The sequence below is a fragment of the Laetiporus sulphureus genome (assembly GCF_001632365.1).
Source record: "Laetiporus sulphureus 93-53 unplaced genomic scaffold LAESUscaffold_46, whole genome shotgun sequence".
NCBI classification, from domain to species: domain Eukaryota; kingdom Fungi; phylum Basidiomycota; class Agaricomycetes; order Polyporales; family Laetiporaceae; genus Laetiporus; species Laetiporus sulphureus.
Window position 1 is genome coordinate 14,580 of NW_024468555.1, and position 19,033 is coordinate 33,612.

General features: G+C 53.2%; 8 protein-coding genes across 8 annotated transcripts; 5 read left to right on the top strand and 3 right to left on the bottom strand.

Annotated features, from left to right (window-relative positions):
- The first annotated feature begins 102 nt into the window (after positions 1 to 102).
- LAESUDRAFT_729875 (WD40 repeat-like protein) lies at positions 103 to 2,638 on the top strand. Its single transcript, XM_040909731.1, has 10 exons — positions 103 to 307; positions 360 to 587; positions 643 to 789; positions 848 to 1,114; positions 1,168 to 1,206; positions 1,267 to 1,388; positions 1,445 to 1,533; positions 1,586 to 1,668; positions 1,723 to 1,738; positions 1,799 to 2,638. The coding sequence occupies exons 1-10, from the start codon at positions 197 to 199 to the stop codon at positions 2,344 to 2,346; spliced, it is 1,650 nt and encodes a 549-aa protein (XP_040760374.1). The 5' UTR covers positions 103 to 196; the 3' UTR covers positions 2,347 to 2,638.
- Positions 2,639 to 2,714: 76 nt separating this feature from the next.
- LAESUDRAFT_751974 (uncharacterized protein) lies at positions 2,715 to 3,661 on the bottom strand (the record flags this gene model as incomplete). Its single annotated transcript, XM_040911697.1, has 3 exons — positions 3,551 to 3,661; positions 3,290 to 3,501; positions 2,715 to 3,242 (listed from the first exon to the last, which is right to left on the bottom strand). The coding sequence occupies exons 2-3, from the start codon at positions 3,377 to 3,379 to the stop codon at positions 2,715 to 2,717; spliced, it is 618 nt and encodes a 205-aa protein (XP_040760375.1). The 5' UTR covers positions 3,380 to 3,501; positions 3,551 to 3,661.
- Positions 3,585 to 6,258, top strand: LAESUDRAFT_815077 (uncharacterized protein; the record flags this gene model as incomplete). The annotated part of the gene is made up of 6 exons (XM_040914654.1): positions 3,585 to 3,946; positions 4,000 to 4,756; positions 4,817 to 4,963; positions 5,016 to 5,073; positions 5,126 to 5,991; positions 6,057 to 6,258. The coding sequence occupies exons 1-6, from the start codon at positions 3,811 to 3,813 to the stop codon at positions 6,256 to 6,258; spliced, it is 2,166 nt and encodes a 721-aa protein (XP_040760376.1). The 5' UTR covers positions 3,585 to 3,810.
- A 157-nt stretch (positions 6,259 to 6,415) lies between these two features.
- LAESUDRAFT_815078 (nuclear movement protein nudC) lies at positions 6,416 to 7,366 on the bottom strand (the record flags this gene model as incomplete). The annotated part of the gene is made up of 7 exons (XM_040914655.1): positions 6,416 to 6,527; positions 6,586 to 6,627; positions 6,687 to 6,704; positions 6,761 to 6,782; positions 6,833 to 6,977; positions 7,029 to 7,223; positions 7,273 to 7,366. 7 exons carry the CDS (start codon positions 7,364 to 7,366, stop codon positions 6,465 to 6,467), a joined length of 579 nt encoding a protein of 192 aa, XP_040760377.1. The 3' UTR covers positions 6,416 to 6,464.
- Positions 7,367 to 7,501: 135 nt separating this feature from the next.
- Positions 7,502 to 10,315, top strand: LAESUDRAFT_729877 (uncharacterized protein). Its single transcript, XM_040909732.1, has 10 exons — positions 7,502 to 7,630; positions 7,699 to 7,916; positions 8,039 to 8,256; positions 8,313 to 8,381; positions 8,438 to 8,522; positions 8,573 to 8,849; positions 8,905 to 9,010; positions 9,061 to 9,128; positions 9,180 to 9,340; positions 9,390 to 10,315. The coding sequence occupies exons 1-10, from the start codon at positions 7,598 to 7,600 to the stop codon at positions 10,183 to 10,185; spliced, it is 2,031 nt and encodes a 676-aa protein (XP_040760378.1). The 5' UTR covers positions 7,502 to 7,597; the 3' UTR covers positions 10,186 to 10,315.
- Positions 10,316 to 10,549: 234 nt separating this feature from the next.
- Positions 10,550 to 12,093, top strand: LAESUDRAFT_729879 (eukaryotic ADP/ATP carrier). The gene is made up of 8 exons (XM_040909733.1): positions 10,550 to 10,617; positions 10,706 to 10,734; positions 10,796 to 10,864; positions 10,921 to 11,071; positions 11,128 to 11,448; positions 11,502 to 11,613; positions 11,667 to 11,869; positions 11,926 to 12,093. Exons 1-8 carry the CDS (start codon positions 10,578 to 10,580, stop codon positions 11,934 to 11,936), a joined length of 936 nt encoding a protein of 311 aa, XP_040760379.1. The 5' UTR covers positions 10,550 to 10,577; the 3' UTR covers positions 11,937 to 12,093.
- Positions 12,094 to 12,853: 760 nt separating this feature from the next.
- On the top strand, positions 12,854 to 15,388 carry LAESUDRAFT_661303 (P-loop containing nucleoside triphosphate hydrolase protein; the record flags this gene model as incomplete). Its single annotated transcript, XM_040904926.1, has 10 exons — positions 12,854 to 13,227; positions 13,297 to 13,407; positions 13,458 to 13,655; positions 13,708 to 14,048; positions 14,102 to 14,190; positions 14,243 to 14,384; positions 14,441 to 14,716; positions 14,773 to 14,956; positions 15,009 to 15,213; positions 15,272 to 15,388. 10 exons carry the CDS (start codon positions 12,854 to 12,856, stop codon positions 15,386 to 15,388), a joined length of 2,037 nt encoding a protein of 678 aa, XP_040760380.1.
- A 38-nt stretch (positions 15,389 to 15,426) lies between these two features.
- LAESUDRAFT_744860 (indigoidine synthase A-like protein) lies at positions 15,427 to 18,678 on the bottom strand (the record flags this gene model as incomplete). Its single annotated transcript, XM_040911337.1, has 15 exons — positions 18,219 to 18,678; positions 18,108 to 18,158; positions 18,030 to 18,046; positions 17,950 to 17,981; positions 17,798 to 17,888; positions 17,727 to 17,742; positions 17,596 to 17,676; positions 17,496 to 17,541; positions 17,234 to 17,446; positions 17,154 to 17,186; positions 17,036 to 17,097; positions 16,897 to 16,980; positions 16,433 to 16,840; positions 16,260 to 16,371; positions 15,427 to 16,163 (listed from the first exon to the last, which is right to left on the bottom strand). The coding sequence occupies exons 1-15, from the start codon at positions 18,615 to 18,617 to the stop codon at positions 15,427 to 15,429; spliced, it is 2,382 nt and encodes a 793-aa protein (XP_040760381.1). The 5' UTR covers positions 18,618 to 18,678.
- Between the last annotated feature and the right edge of the window lie 355 nt (positions 18,679 to 19,033).

Sequence of the window (19,033 nt, forward strand, 5' to 3'; positions counted from 1 at the left end):
CGAGTACTGAGTCTGATCAATTGCAGGCCGCTCGCACCTGAAGCGTAAGTTGTCAACGCGCCCGGCGCGCTTCCCCGATTGGGCCACTGTGGCGGATCCAACCGCTGCTCGTTCATTACCACCTCAAGCTTGTCCCTCATACTTGATTCTGTGCGCATCGTCGCGTTCATATCTAAGTAGTGTTGCGATAGATGCCATGGAGGCTTCAGCGGACCAAGCTGACGGGGAAGGAGTGCCTGAGCTTCGCTTGCCCTGGTTCAGAGGCCCGACAGACACTCAACCATTCACGCTATCCAAAATGCTCATGGTCAGGCTTCGCTGGCTTTGTTTAGCCATTCTAATCTCTGAGCTTGCCTTAGTCCGATGACCCGAATGCATCTCCGTTCAACTGCACGGCTGCATTCCCATGGGCGGCCAATTCAATTGAAATCTTGTGGGACGGTGTCGTGACGGACGAGAAAGTGATCGCGGACTGGAATACTATGGTCTCAGAGTTCTCCGGTGCACTGGCTGTGGGCACCACGGGCAAGTTTCATGTCTTCCCCAAGCATGGTACTGGCAGGCCGTTCACCTTTAAGCTACCGGACGTGCGTAGCTCGAATTGAGAAATTATGTGTCCTCGTTCCAAATTCTATGCACCAGGAATCCTGGGAAGTCCGATGCATATCATGGACTCTCAGACCCGAAGCCCCGACGGACCCTTTGCTGGTAGTCGCTGCATTCAGCGTGATCATCGTCGTTCACGTCAAGCGGCGTGAAGTCATTGGCAAGCTTCGCGGTCATGGCGGTGTCAGTCATTTTCCCCACATGTTGGACGCACACTGAAGGCATCTTGATGTTGAACCAGCCCATCACTTCTATAGCCGTCCAACCGCTACACCCGTACCTCTTTTGCACAACGTCAAAGGACTTTTCCACGCGCATATACGACTTGACTCTCTCTCCTATACAGGTACCTAATAATCCGCACTGGCCTCCAGGCAAATCCCCCAGTCTTGCAGGTCCTGCACATGGGCTGCACATGACTGAGCCCGAGGGCCAGGGAGTAGGGCGGTGTGTAGTTGTACTTGTCGGCGGGTTAGCGGGCGGCCACCGAGGAGCAGTTTTATACGCGGTAAAATCCCGTCCTGCGGTCAATGTGTCAATCTTTGACTTGATTGGCAACAGGCATTCCACCGGTCAGCGCCTCTCATCGCTACCTGCGGGGTAAGACATTGTGCTGGTGCATATGGTTGTATGCGTGACGGCTGACGCTCTTTTGTACAGATGGACCGCGCTGTGAAGATATGGCGCATCCCACCGTACAAGCCGGACATCCTTTCGCGCGAAGACAAGCCTCTGTTCAGCACAGACTACATCCACAAAGCACGTGTACTTTCTATCAACTGGTATTGCTGGTTCTCGTGGATTTCCTTCAGCATACTAGTCTAAGTATCCGTCGCAGGCTCAGTGACGACATCCTGATCTCCCATTGTGCACCCGCGTTGATGCGGAAGACATATAAGGATGAGATTTACGAGGAGAACGGCACTGGTATGTATGACCACATGTGCGATTTTCATGTTGCTGATAGAGTGGAGCGTAGTTGTGATCTGGCAATGGCTAGGTTTCAATCGCTTTTTCCCTCCCGGCAAGTTACCATCGAAAGTCATGCGAGGATGCGCCAGTGTAGGCTCTTAGACTTCTACCTGCCCACATGTCAGTAGCTAACCTCGATCGTAGGACTATCGCAACAGTGGTCCGTGGCCATCTCTCCCCAGATAGATTGATCTGAAACAAATTATCTCATACTACGCAGAATCGTTCAAGATCCTCTCCGCGTACCACCTTCCGATGGGCGCGCTAAACTTAACCGTGCACAGCTCTCCGACGCACGACCCGATCATTCTCGTGCCTATAGGGAAGCTCATCCGAATATTCAATACCACGCACTTCAAACCGCGCGAGCCGCCGTCGTTCCCGTTTACGGAGGAAGACGACATGATCGCGAGCGCGAAGCGCATGCGGCTGAGCGATGATCGAGATAGGGATGCGAGCAACCCGGCTGAGGGCAGCAGCCGTGCTCGCGATGGAATTCAAGACGACCCGAACGGCGATGATGAACGCGAAGATGAAAGTAATGATGTAGACTACGGAAAGGACGATGACGACTACGTCGCGCGTCCCTCGGGTCTTGCAGAGCTGTTCACTGCGATAGATGGATGGAACGTGGATCTGAGCAGAGTGCCGGAGCCGCGGCGCGAAACTTTGCCGGATATCACTGCCTGTGAGGTTGCAGCGGGAGGAAGGGCCATCTTGGGTGTCGGTGCGAAAGGCACATTGTACGTTTGGCGGCTGGTTGAATAGTGGGATGCCGTCTTGTAATTATACCTGTTTCCTTGCTCTATATCGCGCTTTACGTTTGCTCGGTTTGGGTTCGTTCCCCATCTCGCACCGGATTCATTGCATGTGCTAGGTACAATTACAACGCAGAGAATAAACCAAAGTAGGTAAGAGATGGAGAAGACAACGTAAGTGAATTCCGCAAGCCGGGCGGCGATCGGTATGAGCTATGACTGTCCAGCATATCGGGCACGGTTGGAGGGCATGGCTATCCTTAACTAAATGTGACAATTGCTCGCCTAGCAATTGGCACGCCCTGTGCGCATGGTGAGCAGGGGAACCCATATACCGGACAAGGGACGCTAGCACGTACCCGATGTCACCGGATATGTTTAGTTATGGAAAGCCTCGATGACGCCTGCGGTCGCCATCGCCGGGCTGGCTTCGGGGAAGGTGTTAATGTCGAGGTCGCGCTTGTTGTGGAAGGCCTCGATGACACCAACAGTCGCCATGGCGGGGCTGGCCTCGGGGAATGTGTTGATATCTGCATCAGCACGCTTGTTGTGGAAGGCCTCAATGACGCCCGCGGTTGCCATTGCCGGGCTGGCCTCGGGGAACGTGTTTACATCGTTTGCCTGTCTCCTCTGGTATGTCTCAAGCAACCCGGCAGTGGCGACGGGGAACGAGTTTGCATTGGAGCGTCTCCTACGTCTGTTGTGGAATGCCTCAATGACGCCCGCAGTCGCCATGGCAGGACTTGCCTCTGGGAAAGTGTTGATATCGAGGTCGCGTTTGTTATGGAAGGCTTCGTTTACGCCTGCAGTCGCCATGGCAGGGCTAGCTTCTGGGAAGGTGTTGATGTCGTTGGCGCGCTTCGCAAGGACGTCGTTGGCGGCGTTGTGATGTAGGACGTAGGACCACTGTGAAAAATTAGTTACCGAGATCGATGAGTGACAGCATTGCTCACGCGCAGAGGCAGAGGCATGGGGACCGCGGAGACCTGTCCGACGAACGCGAGAGCCAAGAGAGCAAGAACGGACTTGCTGGATGCGAACATTTTGATGGGGAACGAACCGGAAGTTGCTCTGCAAACAAGGGTGCGAAAGACTGTCGAATGCGGCTCAACCGTGGAGGAAAACGAAAGGGTCGTCTCGCGGCCTAGCGCGGATGCAAATGAAACTGCGGGAGGCGTCAGCTCGAAGAGGTCAGGCAGGGCACACACACTTACAGGAAGAGGGCAAGAAGGGCGCACACACTTACAGGAAGAGGGCAAGAAGGGGGATGGGGAGCGACGGTGGCATGGCTCGTCTTATATATGCTGGATGCGGGGAGAGACGCGATTGGCCCGTGCGCGCGTCGTCCAGGGAGCGCCGTATCAGCCACCCGTAGCGACGTCGTCCACCAATCACAGAGCGCGTAGGCGATCACCGATTTTCTGCAACGGCCCGCGCTCATTGGCTGATCGCGCTCTGCTCTCTCGCCGCCACCATGTCCGACCCCCGCTTTGCCAGATTCAAGACTGACCCCCGCTTCCGCCGCATCAAGAAGGACACTGCAAAGGTCACCGTCGACGAGCGTTTCAAGGGCCTTTTTGACGGGAGCAAGCAGGGTAAGAAGGGAAAAGGTACGGTTCCATCTCCGCTGATTGGCACGCCGTCTCATGGACAACCGATGCAGGTCGCGTCGACAAGTATGGCAGGCCCCTCGCAGATACCTACGAGGAAGATAATTTGCGCCGATTCTACCGGCTAGAAGAGGATGAAGAGAAACGTGAGCCGGAAGCTGGCCGGGGACTGGACTATGCTCGAGGAGCGGTGCTGCTCGAGTCTTCGGACGAGGAGGACAAGCAGGAGCCAGACGACGATGAGAGTGACACTGGTGGCACCGTCACTCTAGGGCGCGATGTTTCAAAACCCATTCTCGTTCCAGATGAGGACGAGGAGGCCGAGATCGACTTGGACGAGGACGCCTATGCCGAGCTCAACGCCCAAGTTACTGCGTACGCAAAGGAGAACCCGGAGAATGACAAGGTTGTACCGGAGGCAGGGCGCACTCGCAGGCTTGCAGTCGTGAACCTCGACTGGGACCATGTCCGCGCGATCCATCTTTACAAGATTTTCTCCTCTCTCGTATCGCCCACTGCGCACCCTGCGGCTTCCACATCTACATCAACCACAAATAGAAAGAGTCCGAAAACAAGGGGCTCGGCGAGCGGCGTCGTTCGGGGCAAAGTGCTGAGCGTGCGCGTGTATCCGAGCGAGTTCGGCAAGGAACGCATGGCGAGAGAGGAGCAGGAGGGGCCTCCACCGGAGGTATTCAAAAAGAAGAAGGATGAGGAGGACGAAGAGATCAACGAGCGGACGATTTTTGAGACTGGGGAGGAAGAGGACTATGACGAACATGCGTTGAGAAACTACCAGCTAGAACGATTGCGGTGCGTCTCCCCTAATTTTCCAATCCCTGTATGGTTCTATTTATGACCATTGATAATAAGATATTATTATGCCGTTGTAGAATGTGACAGCGTCGAAGCCGCATCGCATATATACGACGAGCTAGAAGGCACGGAGCTCGAGCGCTCGGCGAACGTGTTCGATCTCAGCTTTGTCCCAGATAACATGTCCTTCGACGAGGAGTATCGGTAAGTTTCATAAAGGCACCGGATATCCGCATGGATTGATGTGAGTTCATAGTGACGAGGCTAACGACGATCTGAGCATGCCGTACAAGGGACTTGACTTCGTAACCGACGTACGTTTGTCAGGCCGTTTCTCGAGTCTCTCGTACTCAACATATATCCTAGGCTCTTCGGCATTCAAAGGTTAAGCTGACATGGGATGACGATGAACCAGACCGAGTCCAACTTACCCGCCGCACACTCTCGCGCAAGGAGATCGAGGAGAACGACTTCAAGGCCTACCTCGCCTCCTCCACCTCAGGCTCCGAGGACGGGGACGACGTCGCCCCCGCTAAGAAGAAGGAGGCGAAAGCTACGTCGCGCGACAAGCTACGCGCGTTGCTGCTCGGCGGAGGCGACGATGCACTGCCCGAGGGCTGGGGCCGCGGGAACGGGGCAGATGACGACGCGAGCGACGTGGACATGGAGATCACATTCATGCCGGGGCTGAGCGCACAGAAGGAGGATCACGACGAGACGACGCTGGAGAAGTACCAGCGGAAGATGAGGGACAAGAGGAAGAAGCGGAAGGAGGAGATACACGAGCGAGCGAACGCGAAGGAGGAGAAGCTTGGTACGCAGGATGACTTCTTCGCGGAGGGGAGCGAGGAAGAGGGCGATGGGGAGGTGGATGGGAGCGCGCATGAAGAGGAGCAGACGTGGCGCGGCAAGAAGAACAAAAGGAACAATAAGGGCCGCAAAGGCGAGGACGAGGACGCCGAATCGGAGGCGCGCCGCCCCGCGACTGCGGAAGAGCTCGCGCTCCTCGTCGCCTCAGACAGCGCAGCTGGCGAGCCGAAGCACTTCAACATGAAGACAGTGCTAAAGGCTGAGAAGAAGCAGAAATTGAAGGGGAAGAACAAGAAGAAGAGCAAGCACGCAGCAGAGGAAGAGAACGAGCTGCAGGAGGGTTTCAGCATCGATGTCAAGGATGAGCGGTTCAAGGCGGTGCATGAGGAGTATGCATTTGCGATTGACCCGAGTAATCCTCGGTGCGTGTTGTACTTGTACGCTGAATGTGACAGTACGATGGGTGCTCATTGTTCTTCTATGATAGCTTCAAGAAGACGAAGAGCATGTCGGCCCTGCTGGAGGAGCGGTCGAAGAGGCAAAAGGAGAAGCCTACGAAGGCGGCCACGCCTGTGACCAGCAACGCAGAGGCGGAGGCCAGTGATGGCTTGAAGAGCCTGATAGAGAGGGTCAAGAGGAAAAGCGCTGCGGCTGAGCAGCAAGGCATAGGGAAGAGGAGGAGGGTGTAGATGGTAGAAACATATTTAGTACCTTGCATTTTCAGTCCAAGAGTTTTCGATGTTCGGCAGAACAGCATGCATCATGAAGCACGAAAACAATGCCATTGATACATGGGAGATACACGATTGGATGAATAATTTCTGCCGCGAGACTAAATCCTACATACTTCCTTGTCTGTTGTGCACTTGAGGAACTGTTAGAGATGCTTAGCAGCCTATGCAATCTTTGCGTTGGAGAAGTCGAGCTCTGGATGCATCTCCTGGAATTTCTTGAGAGTCTAGCGCATGCGATGGAAGGTCAGCGGTGGGACGAAATTGAATATGGTCTCGACCCACCTCCATCTTCTTAAGTTCGTCAGATGTCGGCTTGCCCATTTGCTGTTCGCAGAGTGCATTAGTTGCAGGAAAACAGCACACGGACGACTGTTGTACCATACCTTTTGCTGATTGTCGAACTGGACATTGCCCATGAGTGATATTTGGACATATGGGAGCAGTTAGATTGCCTTACCATCATCTTCTCAACCATTCCCCTGCGAGATGAGTCAGCATATATCATCTGCAATACGATTAATATACTCGCCTCGTCTCGCCATCCAGATCACTGAGCTTGCTGTTCTCAGGTTGAATCTTGGACGTATCGATCTTGGGATGGTGTGTCAGGACGTTCTCCCACCATTGCTGCTTGTTTATCTTCTCAAGGTGGACATGAACCGCTTCCTGGTCCTCTTTTCTCGATCTCAGACCAAAATCGAGCCAATGGCAACGGTTATGCTCACCAACGGTCCAAGTGCTCTCCTCGACCTTGATCTCCTTGTACAACTCGCCTGCCATAATGGGCTCCTTGCCTTTGAGCCCAACGCTGAGTTTTTTCTTCTGAATCAGTACGTTGACGTCCCTTCCGCGCGTCCCTTTCGGTACTGGAACGATGATGTCGAGCTCTCCGAGCTCCTGCTTCCACTTATACGGCAATGCTATGACGGAGTCAATCGACATGGAACTACGCGTACAAGGAAAGCGCACCAGCCTGCTCCTCCGCCTCCCGCGCACGTTCGGCCTTGTCCTTCGCCTCACGCTCCTCCTTAGTCATCTTGTCGTATTCTTCAGGAGAACTCATCGTGAATGCGAACACACTAAGCAGCTGTTGCCAATGCAGCTTGCTGAGGCGCGATCGAAGTGACCGGGTAGTTACACGTGACCTTCCTTTTGCGTATCGATTCCCACGCACACTGAAATGCTAAGGGACGGCCGAGTTCTCTGCAGCGTGTACTTGACCACACAACGCTGTGCTCTCCTTGCAGCTTGTCTCTGTCGTGTTGGGACAATACGCTGCTGAAGCTCGTGCCAGATGGCCAGTTCGACCGTGTGGAGTGACTTTGAGGTTCGTTCTTGGTGGATCTTAACTCCGATCTCAAGCGGTGGACCGCTCATGCTCCCCCCCGCTCGCAGACTTTGCGACACAGCGTCAAACAGAATACGGTGGACCGTCTGAAGCATATCCTTACCGGGTTTAACGACGAGTGCGGGACGAACCTGACAAAGTCGGGGAAGAAGCAGGAGCTTATTGACAGAATCACACGCGAGATGGACAATTGGAGCGAGCAAGGCAATACGGAGAGGTGGACGAAGGCCAAGGCCATCCTCGATCAAGTGCGCATGACAGGAGTGTGAGTGCCATTCATCTACTTGCGTATGTGCACTGTCGGACGCGAGCGAATGCTCGAACGTGTTCGGCGGCGCGACCTTCTCGGTTCGAATGATTGTTGACGACCGTGTCTCGCTTGTGCAGCTACAGCCCAACCGGGATGTCTGGCGGATTCGGATTTGGGGTATCGCCCTCGTCACATAATGCGTATCCGAATTCTGTGTCGTCTAGCAGCCATGCCTATCCGTCCAGCGTCCCTGGAAGCACGAGTTCCATCCCGCCTTACAATCCATATGCGCCAGCTCGGAGGCCCGCCGTGTCTTCTGCGCCATCATCTTCAACCCCGTCAGATCCTGCGCCTCGTGAGTAAATACTGCCAGCCTCAAGTTTGCTCCAAGCGCTGATTGATACGGTTCAGCGATTAAATTCAAGCCATCGCCCTTCTATAGAGTGGAACGCGCCGTGTCCTCTCTTATCGAATGTCCAGGTTAGTGCCGCCCATAGGCAATTGACAAGGAGTTTTATCATTGCCAATTTTGTCAGAATCGACGAGCTCGATGGATCGACGACAACAGACGCTACATTTCCAAATTGATAAGGATATATTGTCGAAGTTGAGTTCGCCACAGTGCGTGTTGATCCTGCATAGTTTCATATGCGCCGTTGACGTTGGCTCAGCCCGAAGTACCAGCTACGGCTGTACTGTACATCGTCCTCTTTCCACACACCCGCTAATGCATTCCGCCCTACGAGTGTGCCGGCCCTTATCGAGTTTCCGCCCACTTGTGAAGTACGCGTAAATGGTGAGGCTATGTCGGCGAACCTCAAGGGCATGAAGAAGAAGCCGGGCACGGCGCCACCGCCGGACATAGGAAAGAAACTGCGAGTGACTCTGGGTGCGACGAACCGTGTGGAGATGGTGTACGTGAACAGCCAGCAACCTGTCCAGGCAAAGGTATGCTTGGATACTGATCTATGGGGGACATTGTATGGGCTGAGCACCTTGACAGAAATATTACATCATAGTCATGCTGGTGGAAACCACGACTGTTGAACAACTCGTTGACCGCCTGAAGAAGGGAAAGTACAAACGCGGTGAAGAGATCAGAGCACAGAGTGTGTAGGATGGTTCATTCATGCGTCAATGTGCTGACCATATCATATAGTGGCCAAAGCAGCTTCCATAGACGACGATATTGTTGCTGGTCATCAGAAGATGTCCTTGAAATGTCCGGTAAGCACTCATGGCTCACGTTCCTCCACTCAATCTTGAATTTCTATTCAGCTTAGCTATATGCGTATTCAAACACCTTGTCGCTCTTCACATTGTGTGCATCCACAATGTTTTGATGCCTTTTCTTGGTACTCCCTCATGGAACAGACTACCACTTGGCTGTGTCCCGTCTGCGAGAAAGTCTTGAACGTCGAGGATCTGATTGTGGACGGGTATGCCTATTGATTTGAGCCTGCACATGATGCTCATAATGTCTCGCAGTTATTTCGATAACATTCTGAAGAACACCCCAGACGACGTAGAAGATGTCATCGTGGAGGCTGACGGGCAATGGCACACTGAAGATCACAAATATGGTTCGACTGAATGGGTTACGGCGCGAGCGCGCTCTCAGCCCGCCGCCACCCAGCCCCCGCGACCCACCTCCGGCCAGCAGTCGTCGTCTTCGCCAAAGAAGGTGTCGAGTGTCGCGAATGGGCAGGATCACCGTCCGGCCAACGCGGAGGTTGTTGTGTTGGATTCTGACGATGAAGACGATGATGCCAGAGTCAAGAGGGAGTTGTCTCCATCGAATGACCGTGCAACGTCCAGTCTAGCTTCCCAGAGTACTCGTGGATCTCATTCCCTAGACAATGCGGTCATTGACTTGACGCTGGACTCGGATGACGAAGAGCCAGCGCCGCCGCCGCCGCCGCCAAAGAAGAGGAAAACGATGGATAACGACTTGCCGTCACCGACGGAGCAAATATGGAAGAAGTCGCGAACAGACGGTGCGTCCGCTTCACAATCGTCGAGCCATGCAGGATCGGGATATCCGAATGGGTCGCGTAATCCGCTGCCTCCGCCGCCAATGCACTCGTTCGACGGGTCCTCCTCATCGTATTGGTATAGCCCGTCTTACAGTCCTGGTGCGCAGCAGTATAGTCCCCCGTATTTCCCGCCGTCACTGCCGCCGCCGATGGCTGGGCTGCCGCGACATTCAATTCAACAGCGTGGGTACTCCAGGACGAACGGAGCGGACTCGACGTCTGTGTTGCCAGATGTGTGGCGGCCGTAGCTGATGAATCGCGGATCGACGGGGTAAGGCTGTGCATGTATGTATTCCTGCAGCGTCGGATGTGGGGTGTACATGGAGGGAATTGTAACTGTCCCTCGTGGCTTTGATCCTTCTATGGCAGGTGTACTTTGTGATACATTACGAATTTATGTCGTCCGAAATGTCGAGGGAAGAATGAAGACCTGATTGGTCCTGCACAGACGTAGCAGGTTCTGATTGGGCTGCCGGCAACAATGCTGCCAGCCAGTGAGAGTCGGTCACGCCCGGGCTGTTCCTCGCCGGCGAGCCCCGGCAGCGTCCGAAATCCTACTTGAGCGATCGTGCGCGTGCTTTTTTCCTTCAACTTGTTTACCACCTCCACTCTCCTCCCCCTCCCCCGGTTTCCCGTCAAAATGGCCGAAAAGAAGGGCAAGACGCCCAGGGAGTTCGCCAGTACGTGTCTGCTGTTCTGCCCTGCGCGATGTTGCTCGTGCATGGTGTCTTCATCTATGACGCGTGCTTACCTGGCTTCATCATACAGTCGACTTCATGATGGGTGGTGTGTCGGCTGTACGTATCGCGTGCAAGTATGACACGGACGACTTTCTCACAGCTGTGCGTTTGTTCACAGGCCGTCGCGAAGACGAGCGCTGCACCCATCGAGCGAATCAAGCTCCTGGTGCAGAACCAGGATGAGATGGTATGCTCGGCTGAAGTCCCTGTAAGGCAGTCTCTTAAAGTGTCGGTGCATCGTAGATCAAGCAGGGCCGTCTCGCTAGTCCCTACAAGGGTGTTGGGGACTGCTTTGCCCGTACCTACCGTGAGGAGGGTATCGTCTCTCTATGGAGAGGCAACACCGCCAATGTTATCAGGTACTTCCCCACCCAGGCCCTGAACTTTGCTTTCAGTTAGTATTCGTGAATTTTATTACCTCCGAGGATTTGACGCTGAGACTGCATGCAGAGGACTACTTCAAGGCATTGTTCGGCTTCAAAAAGTCTGAAGGTTACTGGAAGTGGTTCGGCGGGAACGTCGCTTCTGGTGGTGCTGCTGGTGCTGCCTCGCTTCTGTTCGTGTACTCGCTCGACTACGCCCGTACCCGTCTAGCCAACGACGCGAAGTCCGCCAAGGGTGGAGGTGCGCGTCAATTCAACGGCCTGGTTGACGTCTACAAGAAGACCCTTGCTTCCGACGGTCTTGCTGGTCTTTACCGTGGCTTCGTTCCGTCTGTCGTTGGTATCATTGTGTACCGTGGTCTCTACTTCGGTGTCTACGACTCGCTCAGTACGTATCATCTCCCAGCTCTTCTTCGAGCTGGCCACTTATCGCCGCTGCAGAGCCCGTCCTCCTCGTCGGTGCGCTGGAGGGCTCCTTCCTGGCTTCCTTCCTGCTCGGCTGGGGTGTTACCATTGGTGCTGGTCTCGCTTCATACCCTCTGGACACTATCCGGTACGTGCCGGATCCTGGTTGATTCCCAACATCTCGATTGACGTTTTCCTCAGTCGTCGTATGATGATGACGTCTGGCTCGACCACGCACTACAAGGGCATGTTCGATGCCAGCTCTCAGATCATTGCCAAGGAGGGTGCCAAGTCGCTTTTCAAGGGTGCGGGTGCCAACATCCTCCGTGGTGTCGCTGGTGCTGGTGTGCTCTCGCTCTACGACAAGCTCCAGCAGGTTATGTTCGGCAAAGTCTACTCTGGTGGTACGTAGACCAATATTTTCGCTGCTCGCGTGCGCGAACTGAAGTGTCGCGTGCAGGATCCGGCTGAGCGAGATAGCACGCGTGGATGAGTTTACGAGTATTGGCCCCTTAGTAGTATCACTTATTGCATGCGCACGACTATACACCGTAGATCCTCTGGTTATTTTTCATCTGGTTACGAGCTCGATCTTACAGGATGTCGGACACGCGCTCCCTCTTAGCTGGCGTAGTAGAATCGACGATGTCCGAAGTAGAAACTGGCGTGTCGCGAATGTGGGTGACTGATGATTTCACAGAAATTTTTGAGTTACTGCCTGTAGCGTTACGGGCAAAACGAGTTTCGACCAAATTTTGAAGCACTGGCGTCAACGTTATCTTTTATTCATGTGTTGGCGAGTGACCTGTCGGATACTCGCGTCCTCCCTATCCCAACAACTATCGTCAAAATGAGTGGCACAGACCTTTTTTCCCCACAGATTTCACCTGCACAGGCCTTTGATGCACACAATAGACAGATAGGGCACCACTTCATCTCGACATAATCATGCTCTGCTCAACTCTCCATATCCTCATGCATGAGCTCCCCAGAAACAACTACTGACGAACATCTGTGCACAGGGAGGGTCTACCAGAATGACTCTGTGGCAGCTAATGCAACATGATTGCCTCAGGCGACTTTGGTCTTTTTCCTCTCGTACCACTGTACACAGGTATCACAGAGAACACCATATCTAACCTTGTAACTGTAGATATATGCACGTAGTCTATAGTATCAACGAGAGCAAGCAATCCGACGAGGTCGATGCGCGCTTATCTTATCGGATCCCTTCCCGGAGACTTTCATTGACTTGAGCGCCTCTGAGTTTCTGACACGTTTTGGAAACATAGTAAGTATAAAACATGTCCAAAACTCGCGCTGTACATAACTGAGTAGCTTTTTTCCGGAACAGCAATTGCGTAGCTTCGAGCCCGACCATCTCTTCGATGCTATGGTCCTCGCAGCTGCTCCGGTCGAGCATCAGCGCGCTGCGCTCTTACTCGACATCTCATGCGCCCCAGGTAGTGCTACGCCCGTATCAAGAGTCTGCTCTCCAGGCTTGTCTTGATGCGCTAAACGAAGGATCGACTCGCATTGGAGTGTCTCTGCCGACAGGCTCGGGGAAGACAACGGTCTTTGTCTCGCTGCTCTCTCGTCTGCCTGCCGTCCCGAAGAATCCTGATGCAAGGCGCTCCATGATCATTGTAAGCAGTGTTGAGCTTGCCAAGCAGGCAGCCGAGCAAGTCCGGAAGATGTGTCCGGACTGGAGTGTGGAAATTGAGCAAGGTAGCAAGCACCATGCGACTGGTATGGCGGATGTGTACGCCTCCTCGTCACAGCACCCTCGATCGATGGCAATGTCCTGATATGTGCTGGTAAATGTTAATAGGACTGTCGCCACATATCAAACTCTCGTGCGAGGCTCGCGCCTGGCCAAGTTCAAGCCGGAAGGGCTCAAGGCGATCATCGTCGACGAGGCGCATCATGCCGCGGCGCCGACGTACGTATCGCGTTTGACACATGGATTTCGATAAGCTCATGTGTATGCAGGTACCGTCATATCCTGTCCCATTTCGACACGAACATTCGCAACCCAGATGCAACATTAGTGCTGCCCCAGGTCCCCCACCACATTCCGATCTTTGGGTTCTCAGCAACCTTTAGCAGACACGACGGGCTCGCGCTCGGATCTGTCTTTGAACGCATCGTGTATCATCGTGACTTCCGGGAAATGATCAAGGAGACATGGTGTGTTCGCTCATAATCTGTTGCAAAATGCCCAACTAATCGTTCTTCCTAGGCTATGCGACGTTCGCTTCACCTCAGTACAGGCCGATATAGACCTCAAGCAGGTCACCGTCAGCAGCCGGACAGGAGACTTCAGCGCGGCGAGCCTTGCACACGTTATAAATACGGACACCCTCAACAAGCTTGTTGTGAAAGCCTATCTCGACAAAGCAGCAGATAGAAAATCTACGCTGGTGTTCTGTGTTAACCTGGCGCATGTGAGCGAGCTCACGCACGAATTCCGTGAAGCAGGTGTTGATGCCCGATACCTGCATTCGGGAACTCCCGCTGCAGAGCGTGCCGCCATGGTGAAGTCGTTCAAGGCTGGCACGTTTCCTGTCCTTGTCAATTGCGGTATGTACGCGGCTCTTGTGCGAGAGGAAGTGCACATCGATGACACGGCTTAGCTGTCTTGACCGAGGGCACGGACATCCCGAATATCGATTGTGTCATAGTGGCCAAGCCGACCCGTTCGCGTAACTTGTACGCTCAGATGGTATGCTATACTCGCCTTGGAAGCGTAGTGCAGGTGCACCTGACACATCTAGATTGGTCGAGGCATGAGGCTTTCTCCTGACACTGGGAAGAAGGACTGCATGATCATCGACTTCGTGGACTCTTTGGATACTATACCTGGTGTGATTTGTACACCTACGCTGTTCGGTCTCGATCCCTCGGAGGTCATTGATGGTGAGAGCTCTCCAATTTTATTGGTACTGAACGATATAGTGATCTTGCCTTACAAGACGAATCCATGCAGTCACTCGAGGAGCGGGCGGCCGAGCTGGACGACATAGAAGATCCTGAACCATCAAAGTTGAAAGCACCCGATGTCCCGGATCCCACATCGGTAACTTACGTGGACTATGACGATCCATGGGAGCTCGTGGACGAAGCCTCTGGTGCTCCTCATCTTTGGAAGCTGAGCCCCCATGCATGGGTCGGCTGCGGTGGCGATATTTATATCCTAGAGTGTCTAGGCAGGGGGTTCATAAGGGTTGAACCCTATCAGAATGATGAAGGTACGTCGGCTTATGAAAGCTGATGCTGAGCATTGCTGATCATCGATCATTGATAGATGAAACTATTTACAAAGTCCAGTACACTCCTGCTACACTGCCCATGGCAACAGCGCGCACATTGAAAATCCCCCCCTACCAGAGAAGCCGTGAGATTGCGATAGCAGCGAACTTGTCCGACGCGATCCGTGCCGCCGATAAGTACGCCACTGTGAAGGTGGTGCAAGGACATTTTGCCATGGAGTGTGTGCCTGCAGCCAAAACTTGCCAAGTTCCTTGCTGACACGACATACAGACTGCGTCGCGGAGCGAAGTGGAGGCAGGCGTCAGCGACCGACTCACAGAAGGCGTTCATCAGAAAACGCTGGAAAATCCGTGAATCGGACGAATTCATGGAGCACATTGCCGATGAGCAACAACAAGACAAAGCACAAAAATTGAGCCGGCTTACGAAAGGGGAAGCAGCAAATATCATTACTCGTTTGAAGCATGGCGCTCAGGTGCGTTGCTCCATAGTCAAGTGAAATCTACTGTTGATGCGTTACACTGAAAATGTAGTCCCGTTACGAGAAGAAAGTCAAACAGCAACAGCGAGCAATGAAAGCACTTCAGAAGGAAAGGTTGCGGAAGGCTAGAGAGCACGTAGAAGTTGGCCCTCTGAGCATCAGCGAATGAATGAAAGGACAAATCATGTACATCCATTACTTTTGTTTTCATGGAATTGTAGAAAGTGTAGATAAAGCAGGTGATACCGCATATTGACTCTGTAACGTGAGCACCGCCGCTCGCTGAGCGTGTATGATGAGCTCATCCAGGGATGATGGGTCCCCAAAGGCTCGTGGCTTCTGCAGCAATGTCGCTAGCATGGATCCAACCAGTGTATCGCCAGCCCCGGTAACGTTCACAATCTTCTCCTTCGGTAGCACAGCGGCAGGGTAGTGCTTCAAGACTATAGCACCGGTTCCTGCTTTGTTGCGAGCGACAACATAGCGGCCACGCACATTGCTGCGCTCCTGAAGCCACGAAGTTGCTCCGTGCTCCGTAGCGCGCATTACCACAATGACACCACGGTCGCCGCACTTGATGACGAGATGCTGGAAGAAAGGCAAAAGGTTGATGGCCATTTGTGCAATTCCGTTGCTGATCAGGAAATCTAACGTGCCCTTGCTTCGGTCTTGATCGCAGGCATTCATTCTCGCCAAGTGCTCCAAATCCGTGCGGAACTCAGATCCTAACGCCATGTCATCGATGGATTTCCACCAATGATCCTGCGCGGTCAGCTCGAACGGTCCTGCGACGGCTTCTTGGTACATATGCGCCAGCTCAAGCATATTAGGTGCCGTGAAAGAGATTGGTGAAAGGAAGCGACCGGGCGAACCCAGAGTTGCGGCGATGGCGGGATAGATGTTCGTTGATTTTGGGACCGATGTTGGTTCACTGTATGGATGGTCTGGTCACGATCTCGGGAGAGACGCAACTGCTATACGCACTAGAAAACTGAGCGGCGGTTAGTACAAGACCATCCAGCTTCCTATATGCTACCCACCAGCGATGTTGTTGCGATGACAATGCGTTACTAACGCCACAAGTGTCTCTTTTGACAAATTACCATCCAGCGCAACCATCGTGGGCTGATGCTTCTGGAGCGCCTGTAGAGCCTGGCAAGAAAGAGCATACTTGGATCTGTCGTTTATGGCTATGTTCAATGCAGTTGCTCACCGTTTGTTTGTCAAGAGAGTCAATAATCTTCATATCGGCGACACCTCCAATGAGACTACCGGCGCTATCCAGGACCAAGTTGCATATTGCCGACCGCGCGGAATCTTGCGTTATAAGTCCATCAGTCCGCATGCCCATGCGTTCCATCTCATTGACGAGCAAACGGCCAAATGAGTCCTGTCCGACAGAAGAGATTAGAAGGGTGGCAGCGGATCCGTCTTCAGAGCGCGATGATAGGGTACGATAGGCAGCCTCTGCGACGTTACGTCCTACTCCTCCGAGAGAAAGGGAGACAGTCCCAGGAACGGTGCTATGCAGCCCCACGGATGGATCGGTAACGCTGGAGCCGTCGGCCTGAGCAGTGACATCGACCGCAGCGGATCCGATGATGACCAATTTCGCTGGAGGCTGCACATGCATTGACGGTCAGCTACCTGGATTCAACGACAGAGCAGCACACACACCACCGACGATTCTTTCACAAGAGACGAATCGGACTGCTCAGGTTCGGTACGCGATACTGGACCAGCTGATGGCAACGCAACATGCTGGCAGCTATCATGAGTTTTCACTCTGACAATATAGCACACACAAATAGCATACCGCGTGATGTGGCTTGTTCTCTCCATTCGCCAGATGAGAGTATGCCGCAGCAATCTGGCCACCTGCCAATATCATCTGCTCAGTCGATTCGAAACTTCCACACTTGCCGTGGACTTACCGACATGTGCCGTATTCTCAATGAGTGCTACATCTGTTAAGATGAGAAGGGAGACTGGGCACGCATGAAAGGTAGCTTACTGCTTGCCAGTGATCTGCCCGCAGTCAACTCTCCGACGCGTTTCAAAAGCCACGGTGTTGCCTCCTTCCCTAGTTTGTTCACACCGTTTTCATCCGCTTCTTTGAGAGCTTGCTCTACGGATTCTTGAAGTTTCTCGCCAATGGTTTCGTACTGCTCCGGTATTGGGACACCGAACAGTACACCATTCTTCATTTCCAACTCTTGCTGGTAATCTGTGATGATTATGAGCCGGAGCGAATGGCGTCATGGGTTGTGACTGACAGAGGATACGTGCCGCAGTCACAGGGTCGTCAACTCTCCAAGGACTCTACGAAGCATGTTCCGTGATCATCTTTGAAACTATGGAAAACGTGTCATTTACCTTGAATCCACTCTTTCTCGTGTAAAACGCAGGGAAATCGTTTGTCTCGGCATACGACACAACGGGGACGCCAAGGGTTTCCTACAGAGATGTTCAGTGCACCAATATAAAGACAGCAATACTTAATCTACCAGGTACTCAAGTGTTCTGCAGGTCGCTCGTAAATTGGAATGCCTCAGCTGATGGCGCAAGAGCTGCTGACCTTCCGATGTCCAAGATTGATTTCACTCCGGCTGAGACAAGCCCAACAGGACACCGCGTCAGCTCATGAAGATCTGCAGAGACATCCATGGCTGGAAATGATTGGTTACAATCGCTGGAATAAAGATGAGCCTCAAGCTGCGGACAACGCACAGTTCTCTCCGCCTCGATGTACACCCCCTAGACTGTGTCCGTTCAGCTTCTTCCTATCGGTAAAGTGAGAGATATCTTACCCTCCAGTTGCGAATACCTGCGTAGTAGTACAGCATTACCGACCATACCAGCCATTTTCATTGACATATGCCGCTCACCTTGATCCCAGCTAATGCAGCAAAAATCAACGTAGCACTGCAAGTTGTGCCCTGCCGATAGCATGTCAGATATATATACAAGACGCAATATTACCGCCCAATGCACTCAACTCCATCCCGTTTAAATGCTATCACAGGTCCAATGTCGCGACGAGACACCTTCACAACAGAGGAGTTCTTCGATACATCGGCCAGCCGCTCCAACTCGTGCGGCTCAAGACCGATTTTCACTTGGCCTTCGATAATGCCAATGGTTGCAGGGACTGCTCCTGTGCTGCGAACAATGTTCTCCACCGATCTCGCGGTCTTCAGGTTGACAGGGTACGGCATTCCATGTGTGACAATGGTGGTCTCGAGAGCTACCACTGGCTTATGGTTGGCGAGAGCATCGCGTACTTCAGGGTGGATATCAACGAGTCCTGTCAGGCCGTTTTGCTTGATGGAGAATGTCCTCTTGTGGCATCGGTACCACGATGGAAAGGATACAGACCGACGAGCAGAGAGCAGCATTTTTTCAATACATTCCTATAGACGCTTCAAGTTACTGACAGTCCGGAGAAGGATATGTGAACGAGACTTTCGAAGTCAAGTGCAGGCACATTTCGCGTCATAAGATGGAATACCGTCCACGCAGCTGCTAGTATATTTCGCAACTCAATCATGACGGCGACATCCTCTGCGTCGACTGACACTACGCTGGTGTTCCCAAAGATGTCCCTGTCCTGATGCGTTGAGCGTAGACCACATCATCAAGACTACAACGGTATTCATCGGCACAACTCGAAAAGTAATCTAAGATGGCCTCGCGATGTATTCCAGAAGACAAGGTGATCACACAGTGAGGCTTTACAGCAAGCTGGCCATCAATGCATGAAGACCAGGGCCGACATCATTCGCAATGCACACAATGCACATTCGCGTTCTGC